A 20,479-nucleotide genomic window follows, 5' to 3' on the forward strand; every position below is an offset into this window, starting at 1 on the left:
TTTGGCAGATTCTAAGCACTTGTCACATGTATTGTAGAAGGCTAGAACTTGACAGGATCTCAGTTTATTTTCTTTAACTAAAATAAAAGCGATCCAGTTGTGGAAGATTTAACTTTTCATTTACATAGCTTCCAGTTCAAAACTAAAGCTAGCGTGTGATTTAGTTCACATTGCTGTCTAATGGCTTGTTATCAAAGGGCAGAAGATATTTTTAAAAGTGAAGAGCTAGTGTAAGTATATAAAGAAACTATAGTGCAGGGGTGGCCAACCTGTGGGTGCAGAGCCATATGTGGCTCCTTGTATAGGCTCCAGGGGTGGAGCTACAGGCGCCAACTTTCCAGTGTGCTGGAGGGTGCTCACTGCTCAACCCCTGGCTCTGCCACAGGCCCCCCCTCCACCCCTTCCTGAGCCTGCTATGCCATCGTTCCTCCCCCTCCTTCCCCGGAGCTTCCTGCACACCACAAAACAGCTGATCGGGAATGCAGGGGGAGGCGCTGACCAGTGGGACTGCCGGTGGGCAGGAAGTGGTGGGGGCTGCTGACGTATTTGGCAATGTACATTGGTAAATTCTGGCTCCTTCTCAGGCTCAGGTTGGCTACCCCTGCTATAGAGACTAATACTGTCTACATTGCACATAGGAGGGAGTCTCCCAACCTGTATCTGCATTGCAGAGCTCTGGCTAGTGCACTAAAAATAGCTGTGTAGACAGTGCCTGGACATTAGTGCTTGGGTGCTCAAGCCTGGGGGTGGGCTTGAGAGCTTGAGTCAGAATGACTACACAGCTATTTTTAGTATGCTAAGTAAGTGGACCTGAGCTGGAAGACTCACTCCTAGATACATTGTAGACATCTCCTGACAACTGTACAATACCAACTAAGTGTCAAAGTGCACACTTACGGTACAGTAAAATTTAGTTCTAAAGCAATTGTTGGCCAATCTTCTCTATCCCTAGCATCAATTAGAGCTCCTGGGGACTGCTCTAACCTACCTCAGCAGGCTATGAGCCTCAACAGTTAGAGTGCAGTGCACTCTGCCAGTGCCCCCACTCCTCCCACCAAACATCCTGTCTATGCTGAGGGGGTGCTGGCATAGGAACTGGTTATGCTAGCTCTACACCTGCTGGGAAACAGGGAGGGGTTAGAGAATCTGGCCTAGTTTCCTTAACTGTAAAATCACTATTTGTACATCTGTTCTGTAGTACGTTATACAAGAGCAACGGGATGGATAGATTTGGGATAAAACTTAAGTCTTAACTGTAACTTTATGAAAAATTAGCTACTTTGTCATGCCCTTCACATTAGCTTGATTTGGAGGAGAGGAAAAGAGGGTGCGCAGAAGAAAGACTGTACCAACACCAAAAGAGGTCTTAGAGAAATATAGTAAGCTCAGGAATATCATTTACATATACACCCTGAGGATGGTAGTTTTAGGGCATTTAAACTAATTAAGAAAACAAATGCAAAGAGAAATTACATACTTGCCACTGAAGGATGTGGTAGACCAGCAAAATCCCTTGGAAAATATTCACGAGGTCCATACATGCCAATAGGAGGAGGAGGTGGGAAAGGAGGTCCTCTTCTAATAAAAGCTCCTCTAGGATCCACTGGCAGCAGAGGAGCTCTCACTGGAGGGAGAGGTGGGGGGGCAAACCCTGATCCAATTGCTTCACTTCCAGAGGCAAGTGAGTGATCAGACACATTTAGGAAATTCTGTAGCAAAAAATCAGAAACTGGTAAATTAGCTTTCTGAAAGAGAGCTCTCCTGTTCCCCGAGGCCTGCATTTTCAAGAAGAGAGATGGCGGACTGAGCTAGGAAGCCTGGGTTCTATTGCTGGCTCTGCCAGATCTCCTGCTAGTTAATCTCAAAGAATGCAGTTGGGAACTGTCAAAGGAAAAAAAAGGTGGGGAAATGAGTATGCACAAGCCATCACCCTGATCACTATATGTTGTATCCCCTTCCCCACATTCTTTTGTCTTTTTAGTGTTTCAGATGGTCAATTAATTTGGGACAGGGACTGTGTTGTCTTATATATGTGCTTGGATACATGCCTAGTACATTGTGGGTGCTATCACAAGCTATACACAGATGTGTCTTTTTAAAGTGATAAAAGAGGAACAAACTGGAACATAACTGATCTAGTATATACAAAACCAAACCCTTACCTTAATGTTAGAACAAACTAGGTTTAAAAAATCCTTGCACAATTTTCTAAGTTTTGTTCATCATTACTTACACTAAAATTGGGATGGTCTTTAGTTCCATTTCCACTTGGCTCTGTCCTCAAACTATTTTCTGGAGATGCTTGCCCATCTGTGTTGAAAAGTAACAAAGTAAAGTAGCACTGATATGTTTTCCCACCACTTCTTCCCCAAACAAGATAACTTACTGCAAAATAACAATTTGCCCCCCACAAAAAAAGGGGGGGGGAATGGATACTGTCAGATATGACATCTTGCTTAGCAGTTGGATATGTGCTAAGAGGCAATTAAGGATCATGTATCTGGGCCTGAACATTATCATATCCATTTAGGATGAGGATAAACATCCCATGTTAGCACCACAACCTAGCTGCAGTTTTTCTAAGTTGCTGTTGGCCAAATAAACTTTTTTGTCCTCAATATTATATTTCTCAGTTATAACATGAATGATCTTCCTTGCCTGGGAACATACCTCTTTAGTATATACCACACCACTAAGGTTTGCTACTTTTGGTCCAACTAAATTTCTGTGGTCTATCCTTCAGTCTGAAGGCCTACAAAGATGGCCACCATCACAACAGACACATGGCAGCAATCTTAGCAAAATCTTCAAGGACACTGCAATATTCTCTCACCCCCTATATCAAACCTGGATTAGGGCTGAGAAAGAATCATAGTGCAAGTTTCCCCACAATGCCTTGTTGCTATTTGTGTTAGATCTGTTTTGTAAACAAAGATAAATTTAATCTCCAGTGTATTACTCTGGCACCTTTCATAAGAATTAAAAATGTTCCCAAAAACAAAATGAAAAGAGTTGGAGAGGAGAGGAGTGGATGCCAGAAGGGAATCTGACAGATTGAGTGTGGCTCTCCCTAAAATAAAAAACAGTGACAATACAAAATGAAAACCACACACTGGGGAATTGATTTTTCAACAATCCTGCTTTAGCATCTCCTTTTATATGAGCAAAAAGCACTGAAATGAAAAGAAATAGTGAGCCAGGTCAGCTACTTATGCCACCAGGCACGTAACACTGGACCTCTATTTGCACTTTATATTTGGTTTGCTTCTTCCATAGCACAGAGAAGTTTTTCTCAATCAACAAATAGATTATCAAGGACCTTTTGTGGATCATCTACTCAGTGGGGTACACTCTACTGAGGTGTGATTTCTAGAGTGCACTAACTTTATGCATTAACTGCTCTGTGTAGACATAGCGTACTTCAACACAGCACCATTTGAAACAGTACTACATTCAAGCACCCAAGGGAATCTTTACTGAGCACCAGCAGGATGGCGCTCTAGCTGTCAAACCTAGGAGCTAGGGCGGGGTTGACAGCCCAAGCTCCAGCTCAAGTCACTACCCCAAAGCAAGGTCTGTACAATTATTTTTAGAACGCTAGTGCAAACCCCATTACCACAAGTCTGGACCTGGGCTGAGAGGCTCATCCCGAGATGCAGTGTAAGCATACCCTGTGTGTTCCTCATTTTCTGGATGTTCAACCTGAAACATCCAAGACCTGATTTGCAGGAGTGCGGAGCACTCACAGCTGTAACTGAGTCAGTGGGTCCTGTGCTTTGAACATAAAATGGGGCTATAAAAATAATAAGTACTCTGAAAAAAAATCAGGCCCTATAGGTCTCAATTTGGGCACCCAAAGTTAGTGGACACTTGATAGTTTTAGCCTTAATCTCTCTGTGCCTCAGTTCCCCATTTTCCAGAGGGGATAACAACATCTTAGCGCACAAGGGTGTTGTGGTAACATTTGTGAAGCACTTTGATGCTACAGTGATGAGTCCCACAGGAAAGCCCATGAGGAAATGATTAATGTTGCATTCAGTGCAGAGTTTGAATGCTGTGAATGAGCACAGGACCACACACTGAATGAGGAGGTTACAAAGAAAATATTGAATAGCTACCATTCAGTGACCACAATCCATCCTGTGGAATAGATTGCTATGCTGACAATCAGGAAAGTAGTATCTGGGCTAGCAAATGTTGAAATACGTTTCTGAACAGAAGAATGTCATGTTATAAGTTTGGGCCATGGTAACTAAAAAGTTCATCTACTACCGTACCTTATTACATAATTATATAATCGAAAGATCTTTCATTCAGTCACATAATGGCAGCAGATTAAAGCAATTCCTACCTGCTTTATCAAAAGACTGCATGTTATAACTTCGTAGTTCTGCTGGTCCAGAAAGTCTTCCTGAGTTTGGAGGATTAGAATAAAATCTTTCTTGTCTTCGAGGGGGGAGAGTCGGATCATTATATGGCTGACCTACCATTCAATTAATCACAAGAGGCAGTCTATTTAGCAGTCTCTCTCAGTTTTTTTGTTAATTAAGTTATAGGTCTACCCGTTTCTCTTTGGATTTCTTAAAATCTCACAAAAAATAAAATATCTAATTTTAGATGTTAAGACAAATGTCCTATATTATACACTTATCTTAATTTCTTAGTCTCCAGCAGGGCATCCTTACTACTTGCACTTCTGGTAAATACAACATCAAATTCTACCACAGATTTAAAATAAGATCTCAACTGCTGCTTACGAATACAATACCAGAAAAATCCTACTATGCAAATTGAACCCAACATGACCGATGCTGCAGGTGACCTACATGCTGGATCAGGGCCTAAGTCTGGAATAATTTCCATATGTTCAATATAAATGAAGTTTGATTTTTTTTAAGACTACATTAACATGTACTGTAGCAGGCCATGCTATAGAGGCTGTCCTACTTCGTTGAATCTGGAATACCTACATTCAAGGCATATTCATCTCATGTTCTAAAAGGTGACCTGAAACTGGATATCTTTTTAAATTGAGCTTGTGCCCTTTACTGTTTTATGATGTATATAGATGGCCTGAAAGGTTGTGTCCCCCTCAGTTCTCCCATGCTTACGTTGTAACTTAGATGTATCAGGAATGTCAAGTTTGGTTGTCCCTGGTTTTGCTGACGAACACAAGGGAGATCGAGCATTAATAATTTAATTGAAGGGGCAAGGGTGAAATCAACCTCTAACAGAGCCTTCCTTTAATTAAAAAGTAAAACCTGTTTAACTTCAGTGACTTAGCACATATGTTTTGAACAGTCTGTATATCTACACTAGGAAAAAAGCTGTGTTTTCACAAAGATACAGGATTTTACAAAGTGTTAAACTATCTCTTTGTAAAAAACACCATTTCCTAGTGCAGACATACCCTCCATGGGTCAGCTTCTGCTCTCTCTTAGCTCTTGAGATATCACCATTTCTCGAGTGATCACAGAATCTTCCAGGTTTGAATTTCTAATGCCTAGAACAAGCCTCTAATAAAATATTTGCATTTAATTTAACCCTCAAATGCTCAGTTATACATTATATATACAGTCCTATGCTTGGTGCACCACAGAGCCATGCATCTCCGGAGAGGAGCTCCAGGAGAAATCTAAATTCCTCCTGGGACTCACCAGTGCACAAGGGGAAATGAACCTCCTATTATACCCTTCACGTGTTGCAGCATATTCTCCCTTGTGCACAGAAAGTAGGGTTACATGTCAAAGTTAGGTAGAAAGCAATGACTATAAAATTTCTTTTTAAAATGTAGCTAGTATCTGAACACACATCAGTTTCCAATATTCTTATAATTACATTTTTACAAATATCTGATGGCCCAGGATATTTACCTGATGATGGGAGCATTATCCTATGATCTCTATCCCATGGAGGAGATAGGGACCCAGTGTCTGAAGGTGCTCTGTGGGGATCAGATAACCTATCAGAGCTCAATTCTCCTCTTTCATTAGCAGCTTCATACATGGCAGGGTTCCCTGCTCCTCTTGATCCTTATTAAAGAAATAAGATATCAGTTTATTCAAACATTGTAATAATGTTTTGCAGCATCTTCACTGTCTGTCAACAGTAAGAAAAAAACTCAGAGTGCCAGTGCTTTAAATATGTGGTAGAAGCATAGCTAAAGCAGGACAATTTACCTGGTAAATTGTCCTGAGTCACCATAATTGCTGCATCAGCTTAGTTGTCATGTTTACTGAAAGTGTTTAAAAGGTTTGCTTAAAGAAGAAATAAAAGATTAATTCCTTAAAAGATGAATCTAGAATATATATTCAGATTCCTCTTCTTTTTAAAAAGTATATTATAAATCCTCCCATCATTCCAATTAGTGAAGCTGGTACCTTCTTGTTAAAAGTTCTTCAGTCAGTCCCCTGCAGCTTAAAGGGACATGGTCAAATTAAAAGAAAAAAGAACTTACTAAATTTTTTAACCTACCATTCTAGTGAGCAACACTTTCAAAAGTAGGAAGAGAAGAGAATCAAATGAGAGAGTATTTAAAGTTGGTTTCACAGTTCAGAAGAAATAGGGGAAGTGTGGTAAGACCACTAAAAATGGGAAGGAAAACTCAGGAGCTATGTAGTAGGTGAAACTACTTTATTCTTTTATAAAATACTCTTAAGTTGTCAGTTTCCCCTTTTAAAAAAAAAAAAAGCATGATTTGCTCTGAAAAAAATGACAAATATGAAACTCCATGATGTCATTTTGAGTTTCAATTACTTTTCGTAACTGTCAGCATCTCAAACAGCCTGGAATCTGAAAATCAAACTATTTTCTCTTACACAAAATTACAAAAAGATTATACAAAACAGAACTTAGTTACCAATTTTTTAAAAATATCTTGCTCGCTCTGCAGCATGAAATGAATGGTAGATACTTATTTCTGTCACTAAAATAAACAGGCAGGACTATGGATACATGGTCTCTTTTCACAGCAGAATTGCACTTTAAAGTGAACAAGTTGAAACTTTCATTCCTTCCTCCTGCCCCCCACAGAGAACCAAATCATCCTGGAGACCATTTGTCATAAACAGTCAGTTTAAGGATTAATTCCTCTTTTACCTGGAAAGGGTTAAGAAGTTCACATAGCCTAGCTGACACCTGAACAGAGGAACCAATGGGGGGACAAGATGTTTTCAAAGAGGGAGGAGGGAAATCAGTCTTTGGTCTGTTCAGAAAAGTTTGTGCCGGAGTGAAGTATCCAGGAATCAGCCATCTAACATTTCTTAAAAGTAGTAAGTGTTTAGAGAAGGAATGTATTAGATTATGTTTATTTTCTTTTGTGACTTCTTTTTGCATAGAGGGAGAATCAAATTGTGTTTCTTTGTATAACTAAGGTTTTGCCCAGAGGGACATCCTCTGTGTTTTGAATCTTATCTGTAAGAGTAGCTTGCAGGCTAATCTCACAGAGGTATTCCTTTCACCCTTTTTCTTTAATTAAAAGTCTTCTTTTTAGAACCTGAATGATTTTTCCTTGTTTTAAGATCCAAGGGTTTTTTGGATCTGGGCTCACCAGGAATTGGTGGGAGGTGAATCAGTCTCAATCCTGCCAGGAAAAGGGGGATAAAAACTGGGGAAATATTTGGGGGGGGGAGAGAAAAGACAGAGTTTCCAAATGACTCTCCCATAAAACGTTTGTTTAAACTATTTGGTTGTGGCAGCTACCAGATCTAAACTGATAAATAAGCTTAGGGGTTACCTCATGCAGGTCCCCACATCTGTACCATAAAAAGTTCAGAGTGGGGGTAACACCTTGACACCATTCAACTGTTAATAACTACTGTACTGTTTCCTCTTCAAATTTGAAGGTATTTGTAATGTAAAGGTGAATACAAAATTCCAGTTTCTCCTATTATTTATATAATAAATTATTAATTAAGAGACCATTTTTTAAATGTGGCATAGCTAAGTCCAAACTTTCCATCTTCAGTCTGCATTTTCAAAGTTCTAAGAACTTAAATTGTTAACCTTGAAGTGCAACTGGCCTCAATTTTTAATTTTAAAATGCCATTTTTAATTGAATTTTGATTATTTAGGGTCCTACGCTGATCTGCTGCTCCTCCTCCTCTTCACAAGTGGAAGGATCTCATCTCCAAGCAAGTTGGGTCTGAATAGGTCATTAGGGGGCAGACAACAATAATAGTAATTGGAGAAGCAGCTTCTGCAAAGAATGAGCCAGAGACTTCCACTCCCACTGCATTGTAACAAACTGCTAAGCTCCCTGGCAACACTTCACCTGCCTCCACTTCTCTTATGTTCAGAAAGAGTACCACAGAATCTGTGGGAGATAGAGGTGAAGGGAGTCACAAATTCTCCCCCTCTCTCTTACATCTGTGGGACAGTGGTGTTCTCCTGAACAAAGGCTGCCACAGATTTTATTTTTATTTTATTTTATTTTTGGGGGGGGTGGGGGGAGAAGAGGAAAGTACTCCTTCCTTCAAGCCCTACCTCACTTCCCAGAGAAACATATTTCTTGCCAGCCCCATTAGGATTGTCGCACACTGTTTGGTTGCACTCCCCTCCCTTTGTCATCTTCAGACCACTATTCTTAGAGCTGGGAGCAGCAGCAATCTCTTCAGGAAACTAATGATGTCACTGACCAACTCTTGTTGCTGATCGTGGAATGAGATTGAGCAGGAATTCTACCTTTGTAAAGGAGGAAAGGCTTAGGCAGCATCCCTGTCTGTCCAAGAGAGACCAAGTTTGCCTGTTTCCCTACACTTCTGTAGAAAGTGATGCCACAATGAGTAAAACCATAGTTTAGTGGTCCAGTATTACATAATGGCCTGCTTTAAAAATGAGTAGAAAAATTATTTTCATGTTTATCTGGGGATTTCATTTTATACTGAATTGGCTGTTTTTAAATACTTTTGCTCGTCACCATCAAGAGAAAAAGGTGAGAGATTACTAGAGGAGAATGAAATTCAGAATAGAGATGATTTGAAATTTAAGAATTGTACCTCTTCCTCCACCACCTGGAAGCATAGGTGAAAGTCTTAAAGGGCCCTCCAATAAGGTTGGCGGGGAAAGAAAAGCTCTTGTTTCAGATGAAGGCCGGCCCATGGGTGAGGGTCCATATGGGGAATGCTCTGGAACAGTTAAAACAAAATATTAAAATTCAGTGTTAAAAACTACATAATAGTTTACTTTTCACAATTTAAATTCAAAACTTGGGTCACAAGTGAAATGAATCTGTTGGTTTTGTTATGTGTTCTAGAATGAAACCACCATGTGTCATGTTTTCAGTCTAATTTCAAAGGCATTTCAAAATTCTTATTTTAGACTAAATACCCAGTAGAAAAATGTTTAAGTGATCTAGAATAATTTATTCACTCAGGGTCAGCATTTTTTTTTTAAAAAGGTGATATTTGCATGCACAAATGCTTGCTGTGCTTACAACAGTTATGAATATGCTGTTTTGGAGTGGGGGGGAAGCCAAAACACCATCACCACCACACCTGTAGTATTTTACAATAAAAAAAAAAAGTTTAAAAAACTCCACTGTACCTCTGCCAAATGGTCTAACTGGAACATCAAGAGCATGAGGATCTTTTTCTAAAAGGTCAAATCTAAATTCCATTTCAGTTAATCTGTAAATATGGGAAGAACAAAAAAAAAAGTTTCTAACTTTATAAAAAAACTATCATACCTGTTTCCTGGAAATCCATCATTCTCCACCAACATTTCTATTGAAATACAAAATTAATCTAGAATTCCATTTCCTAGGTGGTATCAAAGATATTACATTAGCTAGTGAAATAAATTACAAAGAATAATTGTCAAACATAGAACAAGTTATCAATTTAAGTATTCCTCAAAATACTCATCCACCTTTATACTGATAGGTAAAAATTTTACTTCACACATTAAAAATGGAACAAATGTTACAAGCCCCAATATCACATGATCCTCAGTTACTGTAAACCTCCTTTCAAGTATTTTTAAATGGACTATTAAATAAGTAAACAGTACTCAATTTTAAGAGTACAAACATTCAGTAATCAATGTTCCTGGTTAATATAGGAGATCATTTAACAAATTCCTGGTGCTATCTTTCTCAAAATGGGTATTTAATTTCAATATTTTTAACCAGATCTTACATTCACATACTATAACCCTGGTTACATTTCATTTGTCCCCTTCTTTCATTACCGAAACAGAATAACATTCTCTCCATCAGTATCTATGCCAAGATGGACTAATGTTCCTTCTACCATTTCAACTATGGAGAGGAGACTGAAGATGTACCATGCTACTAACATTGTGTAACCTGATTGTTGCTGGCGCAATTTGTACTGTAGGGTGGCTAAGAAATCACTCCTGCTCAGTCTAGACTCTCAACAGTTCTCCATTTCTACAAGTATCAGTCACTCAGAAATGTTTCCACCACCCATCCAAGGTTTTCCATTATCAAAGAACATTACTAACACACAGAAGAAAAACAGGAATGCAGCCCTTTGCCCTACAAACCTGTGGACTCATTAGTTAAGGGTTTTATACTGAAAATACATGAATGACCATGACACATTAAGTCATGCGCAATCTGAAAAATAATTTACCCACACCCATTTGTAGCTGTGTCAGTTCTGGTTTTATGCTTTTCCACCAGCTCTTTCAGAAAAGAGCAAAATTACAGCTAAATTATATTGTTCAGAATCTATCCAGTACACTTACTTTTGTCTGTTGTGTGCATTTTCTTTTCTCAGATCACTGAGATGTCTTTCCGCTGCCCGGGCTGTCAGCTTTAGAGGGGGGGAAAAAACCTATTCAATTAAATATTTCATAACTAGTACACGTCCTGGATTTCCAGTAAGTATTTCTAACTGATAATTTGTAGGCCTGTTGCTTGTAACACAAAACAGGTCTATAAACTGTACGGGAAATCATCACATGTACTTTTTAGGAAAGTGCAAAAAGGTACATATATTGGATTTCAGCAACAAAAACCAGCATAATATTTTTAATAACCATCCACATAAAAAACAACACACTAGGAAATTCTGACTTAGAGGAGGTTGAAAATCCTAGATATTTTTCACAATCAGTGTAAATTATTAGCAGTTCCACTGAAGTCAATAGTTAAAACATCACATGATCAGAATCAGTCTTATTTGGAATTTTAAGAGGCTACACCCCAAATCAGTTTTTTGCTGCATTCGAAAATAGTGCAAATCAAAGGAAGCCAAGAAGTAAAGTTACTAATAGTATTGACCTTATAGAATCCAAAACAAGCATTATAAACTGATTGTAATCTTGACAGCAAATGTGTAAACTTAAGTAAGATCTCAAGTTAAAACAAGATCAAATAATGTTAGATATTAATTCTTTTTAATGTCTTCATAAGAACGGTAGGTACAACAACAATTAATGAAAAAATCCTGAAAAGATTCTTTGTTTCAAAAGTGATAGTGGATGAATTTCAAATAAAGAGCAGGCAAATGAAAAAAATCAAAGTTTGTATCTAACAGTGAAGGGAAGAGGGGATGAAATACGGTCTTTTGTTCTCTTCTTGAATAAAACACACTTACTTAAGGGCCAAACTATTCCCACAGTTACATGCACACAACTCTTACTTCAATGGAAGCTGCTTGTGAATATCTGATGGCAGAATCTAACCTTACCTATCCTGACTTAGATTCTTTGAGGCACACATTAAAATTGGCCATGGGGAAACACAGAGGGGAAAAAACCAAACCCACACCATTCAGAATTATATGCAAGTTTTAAGACCTAAATAAGATCTATTTGAAAACCTGCAAAAAAGTACCCTGGCTAGGGCAGTATGGGGAGTACCCTAGCATGGAGTCCCATTAAAACATTAATAGGATTCTCTCCTATGTAGACCCCTTTGCAAGATTGAAGTATTTATTAGTAGTGAGAGTTTTTCATTTTCTAGTTTAAGAGAAGAGATAAATGGATTTTGCAATATATTCTTACCCAAAAAAAAAAAAAAAAAAAAAAGCAGTGGAACAGAATGTTATCACAGGACAAAATGTCTTGTACTATTAGATAAAGGCAGAACAGTACAGCCAGGGAATTTATTAAAATGCCATTGAAACAAGGCCAAAAAGTTTATTTACAAAACATCAAACAATTATTAATCATCATCTTGTTCCAGTGGATTTAAATATATATAGCAAGTGATTTTCTTTAATTCTGCCAGAATGTTACAGACTTGGTTTAATTACTACAGCTATTTTATCTGATAAAACTATTCATTAAATATTTTTGTTAGTAGGTTTCTGAATGACAGACAAGTCTTTAGGTTTTTTGTCTGGAAACACCCCACTAAAGTCAAGGTATAATGCAGTCTGTTCAGCAGACAGAAAAATTACAGTGCTTGCTCTTCAATGACAGACCTGAGAAATTTTAATATTTGGAACTTACCCAGTTATCGTGAGCTTTTTTCTCATGTGACGTAATCTATTAAAGAGAGATATGCATAGAGTACAGGAACTCCAGGTTAACACTGTTTCAATGTTAAGTTGCTGATCAATTAGGGAACATGGTCATTTGAAGCTGTGAAATGCTCCCTTCTAACGTCTTTTGGCAGCTGCCTGTTTTGTCCACTGCTTGCAGGAAGAGCAGCCAGTTGCAGCTAGCTGGTGGGTGGTTGGAACCAAGGTGGACCAGCAGCGCCCCTATGAGCTCCCCACTCCCCTAAATTCCCTGTGCAGCAGCTGTCCCTCACAGCACTGCCATGTGCTGCTCCTGCCCTCTGCCTTGGAGCTGCTCCCAGAGACTCCTGCTTGCTGTCTGGAGGAAGGGGGGGGGAAAAGGGGCTAATGTCAGGGTGTCTCCCCCTCCCCCCTGCTCCTGCACCCCGCTTACCCCCATCTTCCACAGAGCAGGGGGGACACACTACCGAAGGAGGGAGCTTCTAGGCAGTAGCTGCCCTCTCAGGTCTCAGCAAGCTGATTTAATTAACAAGGCAGTGTACTTAACCTGGGGTCAGCTACTTAAAGGGGAAGTGTGCATTTTTTCTCTCATACACAAGGTGTGTGTCTCTGTCTGCCCTCCCTCCTTTCCTGCTGCCTTGTAGAGTGTTGAGAGAGTTAACCCTTGAGGGCTCCGTTAATTGCTAGTTCATTTAGCAGTAAGGCATTCCCTGGGAAATATCCCACCCACTGACTCCTCCACTTCAACCAAACTTCACAATCATCATCACCCCGATGTACCAGTATTAAATTGTTTGTTTAAAAGTGTGTGTGTGTGTGTGTGTGTGTGTGTGTGTGTGTGTGTAAAAATTTCCCTGGAACCTAACCGCCTCATTTACATTAATTCTTATGGGGACATTGGATTCGCTTAACATTGTTTCACTTAAAGTTGCGTTTTTCAGGAACATAGTTACAACATTAAGTGAGGAGTTCCTGTACCTTTAAAATAAGTTATTCATCTGACACAAAAAAAATAAATAAATTAAGACTTCAAGGCTGTTTTCTGATACATGAACAGGCCCCCAGAGTTTAAATTGAGAAGTTATACACTTACTCAAAAATACCACCCACTTTGCTAATTGTAATTTATATCAAGGTATGTCTGATAACATTACCCAAATAAAGCCAAATGCAATACTGCAAGCAGCTTTAAAGTGGTAGTTTCAAGCTGAAAGTCAACTGTTACATTCCTGAGTATGGCAAAATGCCAAGTTAAATCAAAGTACATACCTGACTCTGATAAGAATGAATGGTTCTGTCTAGCTCTTCTTCTAGATCTTTTGCTCGTTGTCTGTAATAAAAATGTTACAGAATACAATTTTAAATATGAATACCACCACAGATAGTGACACTGCAAATAAATAACTCGGAGTTTACACACAAACAACACTATTGTTACCTATGACCAAGGCCTACTTAAAAAAGGATTAATAAAAAGAGGGGAGTGGGGAGGAGAGAGAGATCCTAGGCCCTGCTGAAGACTGGCAAAGGTGGTCTAAGTGGCAAGTTGAAGATTGCTCTGGCATAAGGGAAATTCTCCAGTGATGTAGAGCCAGCAGAGTCAGCCCCACTCTTTGCAGCACCTACTTTAGCAGTGCATTTTTGCATACCTGCAGTTACCAGCTGCCAGAGTTGCCCCTTGAAGGTCATTAAAGACTTGAGGACTGCTGCAAATTGCACTAGGGACCAAAATGACCCAGGAAAAGGGAACATAAAAGGAGATATAAGGACATCTTTTTTCAAATCCCCCCCACCCACACCTACATCCTCCTTCAGCCCCTGTGTTAAACACAGCTCAGCCACACCCAAAGATTAGGCCCAAGGTAAGCACAGATTTTAATTATGTTCCACTATTTGCAATATCCTCTTAGAAACTTTAAAATAAAATTTCCCTACTACTTCATATTTTGCCTAAATACGAAAGGACAGATTGTGTTTTGCTACCCCTTAACACTGGCCCTGGCTTTTATATGCAGTTATTGTGGCACAGCTGGGCCATGGAGTTTTTATAGCATGTTGGGGGGGGGGGGGAGGGGAGGACTCAAAAAGAAAAAGGTTGAGAAACCCCTGTTCTAAAGAATCAGTCATCAAATTGTGCTCAAAAAAAGTCACCAACTTCCAAGGGGAGTAAAGGTTCAAGAATCATGCCATTCTTTGGTAACCTCGAAGACAAACTGTCCTACCCACCCTGCTTTAATTGTAACACAATTTTAGATTCTACACACTGATGGAAGAAGAGAGCCTGCCACTAGGCACTTGAGCGTCATGTGTATTTATCATCACACACACACACACGAATTCATTTGTATAAACTAGCATGACTATAGAAAGCATCAAAATGGGGTGGAGGGGGACAGAATATATTCCATAACAATGCATTATAAGTAGTAAATTTACTAATTCTCTTGTGGATTTTGTAAACTTTAGAGCAAATGCTAACAGTAAATAAAAATTTGTAAATACCTGTAAATGTTTAGTTCTTCAGCAACATGATTAATTTTCTCGTCTACTTTAGAGAGTTTTTCTTCTTTCTGTAACCGTTCTCTCTCTTCTACTGTTAGTTTCCTTTAACACACAGACAGTATGGTTAACTGTACCTCAAATAATAATTTCGCAGTTATTCTCTCAGCAAAGAGATTATTTAGTGTGATATTCACCCACAGTAGCAGAAAGAGGTTGTGGTGTGTAACTATAGTGTTTTTATATTTGTTTACATAGCTCATTAGCAGTTAATTATTAAAATCTGGAACAGTAAGATAATACCAGGACTATCACTGCACTCAATACCGACGCACACAAGGCAGCTCTGCAGAACATCCGTAACTATTAGTCCAGCCCATAGGCTAGAATAGGAACCATTAATCATTCTCCCCTGCACATGGGTTCTTGGTCACTAGGCTGCATAAATGTGGACCTGCTAGTCATGCCCTAGCCTCTCCCCAAATCCACTCATATAGTGGGCTATTCAAACCAATGCAGAGCCCAGCCCTCTCTCTTCTCCTCCAACAGACTTGTCATCACTAAGGCGACCCCACGCTCTCTGCATGCATTTATGTTAACTAGCTACCATGTGTGACAACTGCAAATGTTCTCATCCACACTAGGATTTTATCAGGAGTTAGTTGCCACATGGTTAAACAAAAAGACACTTTTCCTAGTGTGCACACGCTGAGTTTTCCATTCCCCTCTGTATCTGTTTTAACCACCCCCTCTGTAGTGCACTGGAGTTTCCCCAGTCCCTGCTAGAAGCAGTGAACTTCACCCTTAATGCATAGTCAATTGTCCAGTGGGGTAGAAAAGCAACAAATGCCACCCACCTTCCTCAACCAGGGTGGGGAACTTGATGGGGCCAGTGGTGAAGGGGGATAGTCTCAGCAGCAAGAGAGGAGACACTTGCTTAGGAACACCAGGTAGCTCCTCCCCACTTGGGAGTCTCTGGCATCCACTGGCCAGCTGGGGGGAGGAATGTTAATTAGCCAGCATTCCCCAGCTCCCAGGATTTAACCTGGAATAGGGACCATGTGGAACCTCTTTCAGCTCCATTCCAGCAGCCCCATCCTACCCACCCTGAAGTAGGAATGAGAAGCGGCATGACAGATGCTGTGGGTCTAGCCAACCACCTGTCTGGATATCAGAAGTAATTTTTTCCCCCATGGAACAGCCTGCAAGGGATCAGGGAGTTTTTCGATCTTCCTCACAGCACCGTTAAAATCACAGCAGATTAAATAGGAATGTGTTTAGAATCTAACTGAGGTAACTGGCTTGCGTTATTAATTATTTGCAACTTGCAGTTAGTTAAAAGGATAAAATGAACTGTTCCCAGAAAGTAAATGACCTGGAATTTGGTGATAGGCCTTGAACTCACGGGATAAGGCCAAGGTCCCCACCCTTCTGCATGCTCTGTCCCCAAGGGGGGGCAGCAGCAGGCAGGTGCTAGCGCTCAGAGCTAAATTCTGGGCGGTAGCCTGAGGAGAGTCTATACTGAGTTAGGAGTTATATTGTAAGGAGTCCTGTACCCCTGCACTGGAACCAATTAAATGCTTAGTATGGGCAACCCTGGGTGATGGGTAGGTAGCTCCCTTCCTCTGTGCTAAAGTTTAATAAAAGTTGCGGCCTGCCTCTCAATTCCATGCATCTGTCTGTCCTCTTTTCACCACTGTGTCCACATCAACGTATACTGCTGTTGTGAATACAGTACAACCAACAGTTTTATTTGCTATTTGGTTCTTCTTAAGAGGCTATGGACTGGAGGGTTGCTGTTGTCTCTTTCCTAATTCTTTACTTTAGTTATTTAAAATATTTTTATTTCTAAGTATCTAGAACAAAACCCATTTACTCCAACTATGTGAGAGAGAATTTCACCTTTTACACCTCTACCCCACTATAACACGGCCCGATAGAATACAGGTTTGCATATAGCACGGTAGCAGCGGGGGTCCGGCAGCACTTTAAAGGGTCCGGGGCTCCAGCTGCTGCGGGGAGCCCAGGGCCCTTTAAATCACCACTGCAGTCCTGCCACCGCTACCCCAATATAACGGCGTTTCACCTATAACGTGGTAGGAATTTTTGGTTCCCCACAACCGCGTTATATCAGAGTACAGGTGTATATAGCATGAGATAAATAGACTGTCAGTGGATAATCATATCTTAGTGCCACGGTACTTAAACTTATTTGCTTTGCTGTAATATTGCATATGTTCAAATCAGCAACCACTGATACTGTGACAACATCCTTTGTTATATAAAAAATGACTGATGCATATTTAATAATTTTTTCTGAGAAATGTCAGTATAACATGGTGACAGTTGCAAACTATTTCACTATTGAATGACTGTCCTAGCCAATTGATAGGGTTAATAGGTGAGGTCTACTGAAGTTTCAAAAGGCACTTAAGTGCCTTTGAAAATTTTACCATTCCCTCTTCTCTAAATCAAAGGCCAGTTTATCCATAATTACAACTTTTAAAATGTATTGTACTTGTCAGTATGCTGATTTTTGCCTGCCCAAAAAGTTGCTTCAGCTGTTATAAATAAATACAGGAAAACCTCAGAGTTACAACCACCTCAGGAATGGAGGTTATTCATAACTCTGGAATGTTCATAAAACTGAACAAAACGTATGGTTGTTCTTTCAAAAGTTTACAACAGAACATTGATTTAATACAGCTTTGAAACTTGACTACGCAGAAGAAAAATGCTGCTTTTCCTTTATTTTCTAGTAGTTTAACAGTACTATACTGAAATTGCCTTCCCCTTCCATCTCTGCTGCTGCCTGATTGTGTACTTCCAGTTCCAAATGAGGTGTGTGGTTGACTGGTCAGTTTGTAACTCTGAGGTTCAGCTCTAACTGGCTGAAATAGGCTATAATTGGTACAGCACACTTTTGCACACAAGCACATTTAAAAATAATACCCCTTAACTGTTCCCATAAAACAGTTACGGCGATAAATACACAAGAGGTATACAGTCCCTTCTTATCCAAGCATTTCAAGATTAGTATTATGGACTTTCCCAATATATTTCATCCATCACTTCAAAAATTAGTAATAATCACATCCATATCTAAAACAAGCATGTAAAAAAATTGTTTCTTCAGCTACATATTATTCATGGAATTATAAGGAATCTGGCTGATATAAACTACAGTTGATATGACAATTATCTTTCAACAAATTGTCACAAATTTGTTGATATGTTTAAACTGAAAAGTCAAATGATTTCCCAATCTTCCCTTAATCATTCATTAAATGCTTAATGTAAAAACATAATGGTATCAGTACCTGTGTAGTTTCATTTCATTTTCTTGATATAGCTCGGTCATTACTTTAAGCTTTTGCTGAAGCTTCTGAAGTTCACTTTCAAAATGTGCATTTTCAGACTGCAAGGAGACTTGCTCACTTTGGAGGTTTTCAATCCGTTCTGTCAAATTTAGAGACAGGTGAATAATGCACATAGTTTATGAAGTTAAAACAAAATCATAATATCTTAGAAAGTACAAACATTGCCAGTCAAGGACCTTACAGTTTTATTAATGAAGGCCTGTTTGACGTTTGGAAAGTAACACAGGGAGACATCTTCCTACCTACAGTCCATAGAATACTGTTTGGTTTTTTGCATTGTGATAGATTTCCACAGACTGCACAATTGAGAAGTAGTATTGCTTACTGGACTTGGTACAGGACAGGGAGTCAGGAGTTCTGAATACTTCTTCCAGATTTAACACATACTTAAGCTCTGTTTCCCCATCTGTGGTTGGAATGGCTCAGAAAACCTGTACTTTTCTCTAGAGGATGCCATTTTGAAATCCATAATCTAAACTTTCAGATTTTCTATTATTATTATTTGTTTAAGTGTGCTCAAGATGACAAGCAGCATGAACAATAGTTCACAGAAGTGTAGAAATGCCCCATTCATCCCAGTTGGGGTTAACCCTGAAGCATAATGATAGTTAATAACATGGAGCAAGGAGATAATTTAAATATCAATCTCCTTATTTATTCAGTTGCAAACCGTGCTTCCTTTCAATATATTTAAGCCTCTGAAGTTCAAAGGCCCGAATGGGGAAAAAGGCTAGTCAGTCAGTCTAGAAGGACATCTATCTGATGGGTCAGCATAGGAGATCCTTAAAAGTTATAGGGGAAAAATTGCTGCATTAGAGGATAGAATCATCCAAAAGGCCACCAGGCACATGGCATTTAAAACTGAGTCCAATTTTCTGCTGATAGTGTTATTTAGGTTAAAGGCATTGGCTAATTAGATACAAGTTGTATAAAGCTGCACTAATTTTATTTTTAAAATATATTTCCTTAGAATGAAGCCTTTGTAGAATTTGTCCAAAGGAAAAGCGGTGACTATGTACTTTCCAGGCAAGAGTATTTTTAGAAGAAAGTAATGTTTTCCAACTAAATATAATGAACTAATCGCTACGTGATTAGAAACGTATTTCACAATTAAACATCCTATTATTTATATCTAAATATCTTATAATGAAAGCCATTAGACATATTTTCAATAGCAATATTGAAAAAAGATTTTCAGTATATTTATTTTGAGTGACAACTGTTGCACTTCCAATTGAAGTGGGGTAACAAATTAAAAATGGCATCTCAGCAGTCTATATTATTGCTGTAGTTTTAGCCACTTAACCTTTTAAGACAAATTTTTTAGAACTGGTTAAGTCACTTCAATTCAAATTTAATGGATTTTTAGCTAACTAAATAAAGCTATTAGTGTAAACTTTATATTTTTTCCACAAAAATTGAATGAATAATCCAGGGTTATTTAAGGACATGAATAGCTTCTCTTATTTAAAAATCAGTTATTTTTTAAACAAAATAATGTAATTACCTTTAAGTTCTTCTTTAGCTTTATCTTCATCTGCCAGTTTTAAATATACTTGATTTCTTTCTGCTTCCAGGGTTTTTAAACAAGCATTTAACTATATTAAAATAAAATAAAAGGGGAATTAAGTGTGAACATTACTGGAGGAAAAAGACTCAATTCCACTTGACTGCATTTCTCAGATAATACAATACTAAAGTAAGAATGTTATGTTATGGCTGTAACATTAATTGACTAATGCTTGGAAATGCAATCAGCTAATACCCTATTTCAGGAGGACAGGGCAGGTTGCATTCATTCTAGACCCTGGCAAAGAAAAAAAAAGTGTCAATTAAGATTTTTAAAGTATGGTAAAAAAAAAAACAGAAAAAAAAACAGATACCCTAAACTTTGTTTACATTGATACAATTATTTATGTCCATTACTAGACATAACATGGCATGTACTTTAAATAGCAGTTTTCTTTATTCCTCACTTTTTCTCTGACCTCTTCCCTCCAAACTTTTAAAATCAGTACATCATAAAGTGTTACTACATACCTTAGCAGCATAGATCAACTTCTTTATAGTTCGTTTTTGCTGATCATCTAATTAAGAGCATAAATAGAAAGAAGAACAGTGAAATCACAAACAGCACTGTGATATGTTTTGACTGGAATGTACACT

General features: G+C 38.8%; 1 protein-coding gene across 5 annotated transcripts in view; it reads right to left on the minus strand.

The window, feature by feature from the left end:
* The window catches only part of MIA2 (MIA SH3 domain ER export factor 2), a 58,781-nt gene that overhangs the window by 2,829 nt on the left and 35,473 nt on the right, over window positions 1-20,479 (minus strand). For all 5 annotated transcript variants that reach the window (XM_045014251.1, XM_045014248.1, XM_045014249.1 and 2 more), the window contains 13 exons: window positions 20,354-20,400; window positions 19,821-19,911; window positions 18,254-18,392; window positions 14,937-15,038; window positions 13,704-13,764; window positions 12,424-12,459; window positions 10,711-10,778; window positions 9,544-9,626; window positions 8,997-9,125; window positions 5,874-6,032; window positions 4,352-4,483; window positions 2,234-2,310; window positions 1,478-1,709 (listed from right to left, as the gene is read on the minus strand). In XM_045014251.1, the coding sequence (XP_044870186.1) occupies window positions 1,478-1,709; window positions 2,234-2,310; window positions 4,352-4,483; window positions 5,874-6,032; window positions 8,997-9,125; window positions 9,544-9,626; window positions 10,711-10,778; window positions 12,424-12,459; window positions 13,704-13,764; window positions 14,937-15,038; window positions 18,254-18,392; window positions 19,821-19,911; window positions 20,354-20,400 (1,356 nt within the window). The remainder of the gene's footprint in view (window positions 1-1,477; window positions 1,710-2,233; window positions 2,311-4,351; window positions 4,484-5,873; window positions 6,033-8,996; window positions 9,126-9,543; window positions 9,627-10,710; window positions 10,779-12,423; window positions 12,460-13,703; window positions 13,765-14,936; window positions 15,039-18,253; window positions 18,393-19,820; window positions 19,912-20,353; window positions 20,401-20,479) is intronic.

Source organism: Mauremys mutica, chromosome 4, assembly GCF_020497125.1.
Source record: "Mauremys mutica isolate MM-2020 ecotype Southern chromosome 4, ASM2049712v1, whole genome shotgun sequence".
In the NCBI taxonomy this organism is placed as follows: domain Eukaryota; kingdom Metazoa; phylum Chordata; order Testudines; family Geoemydidae; genus Mauremys; species Mauremys mutica.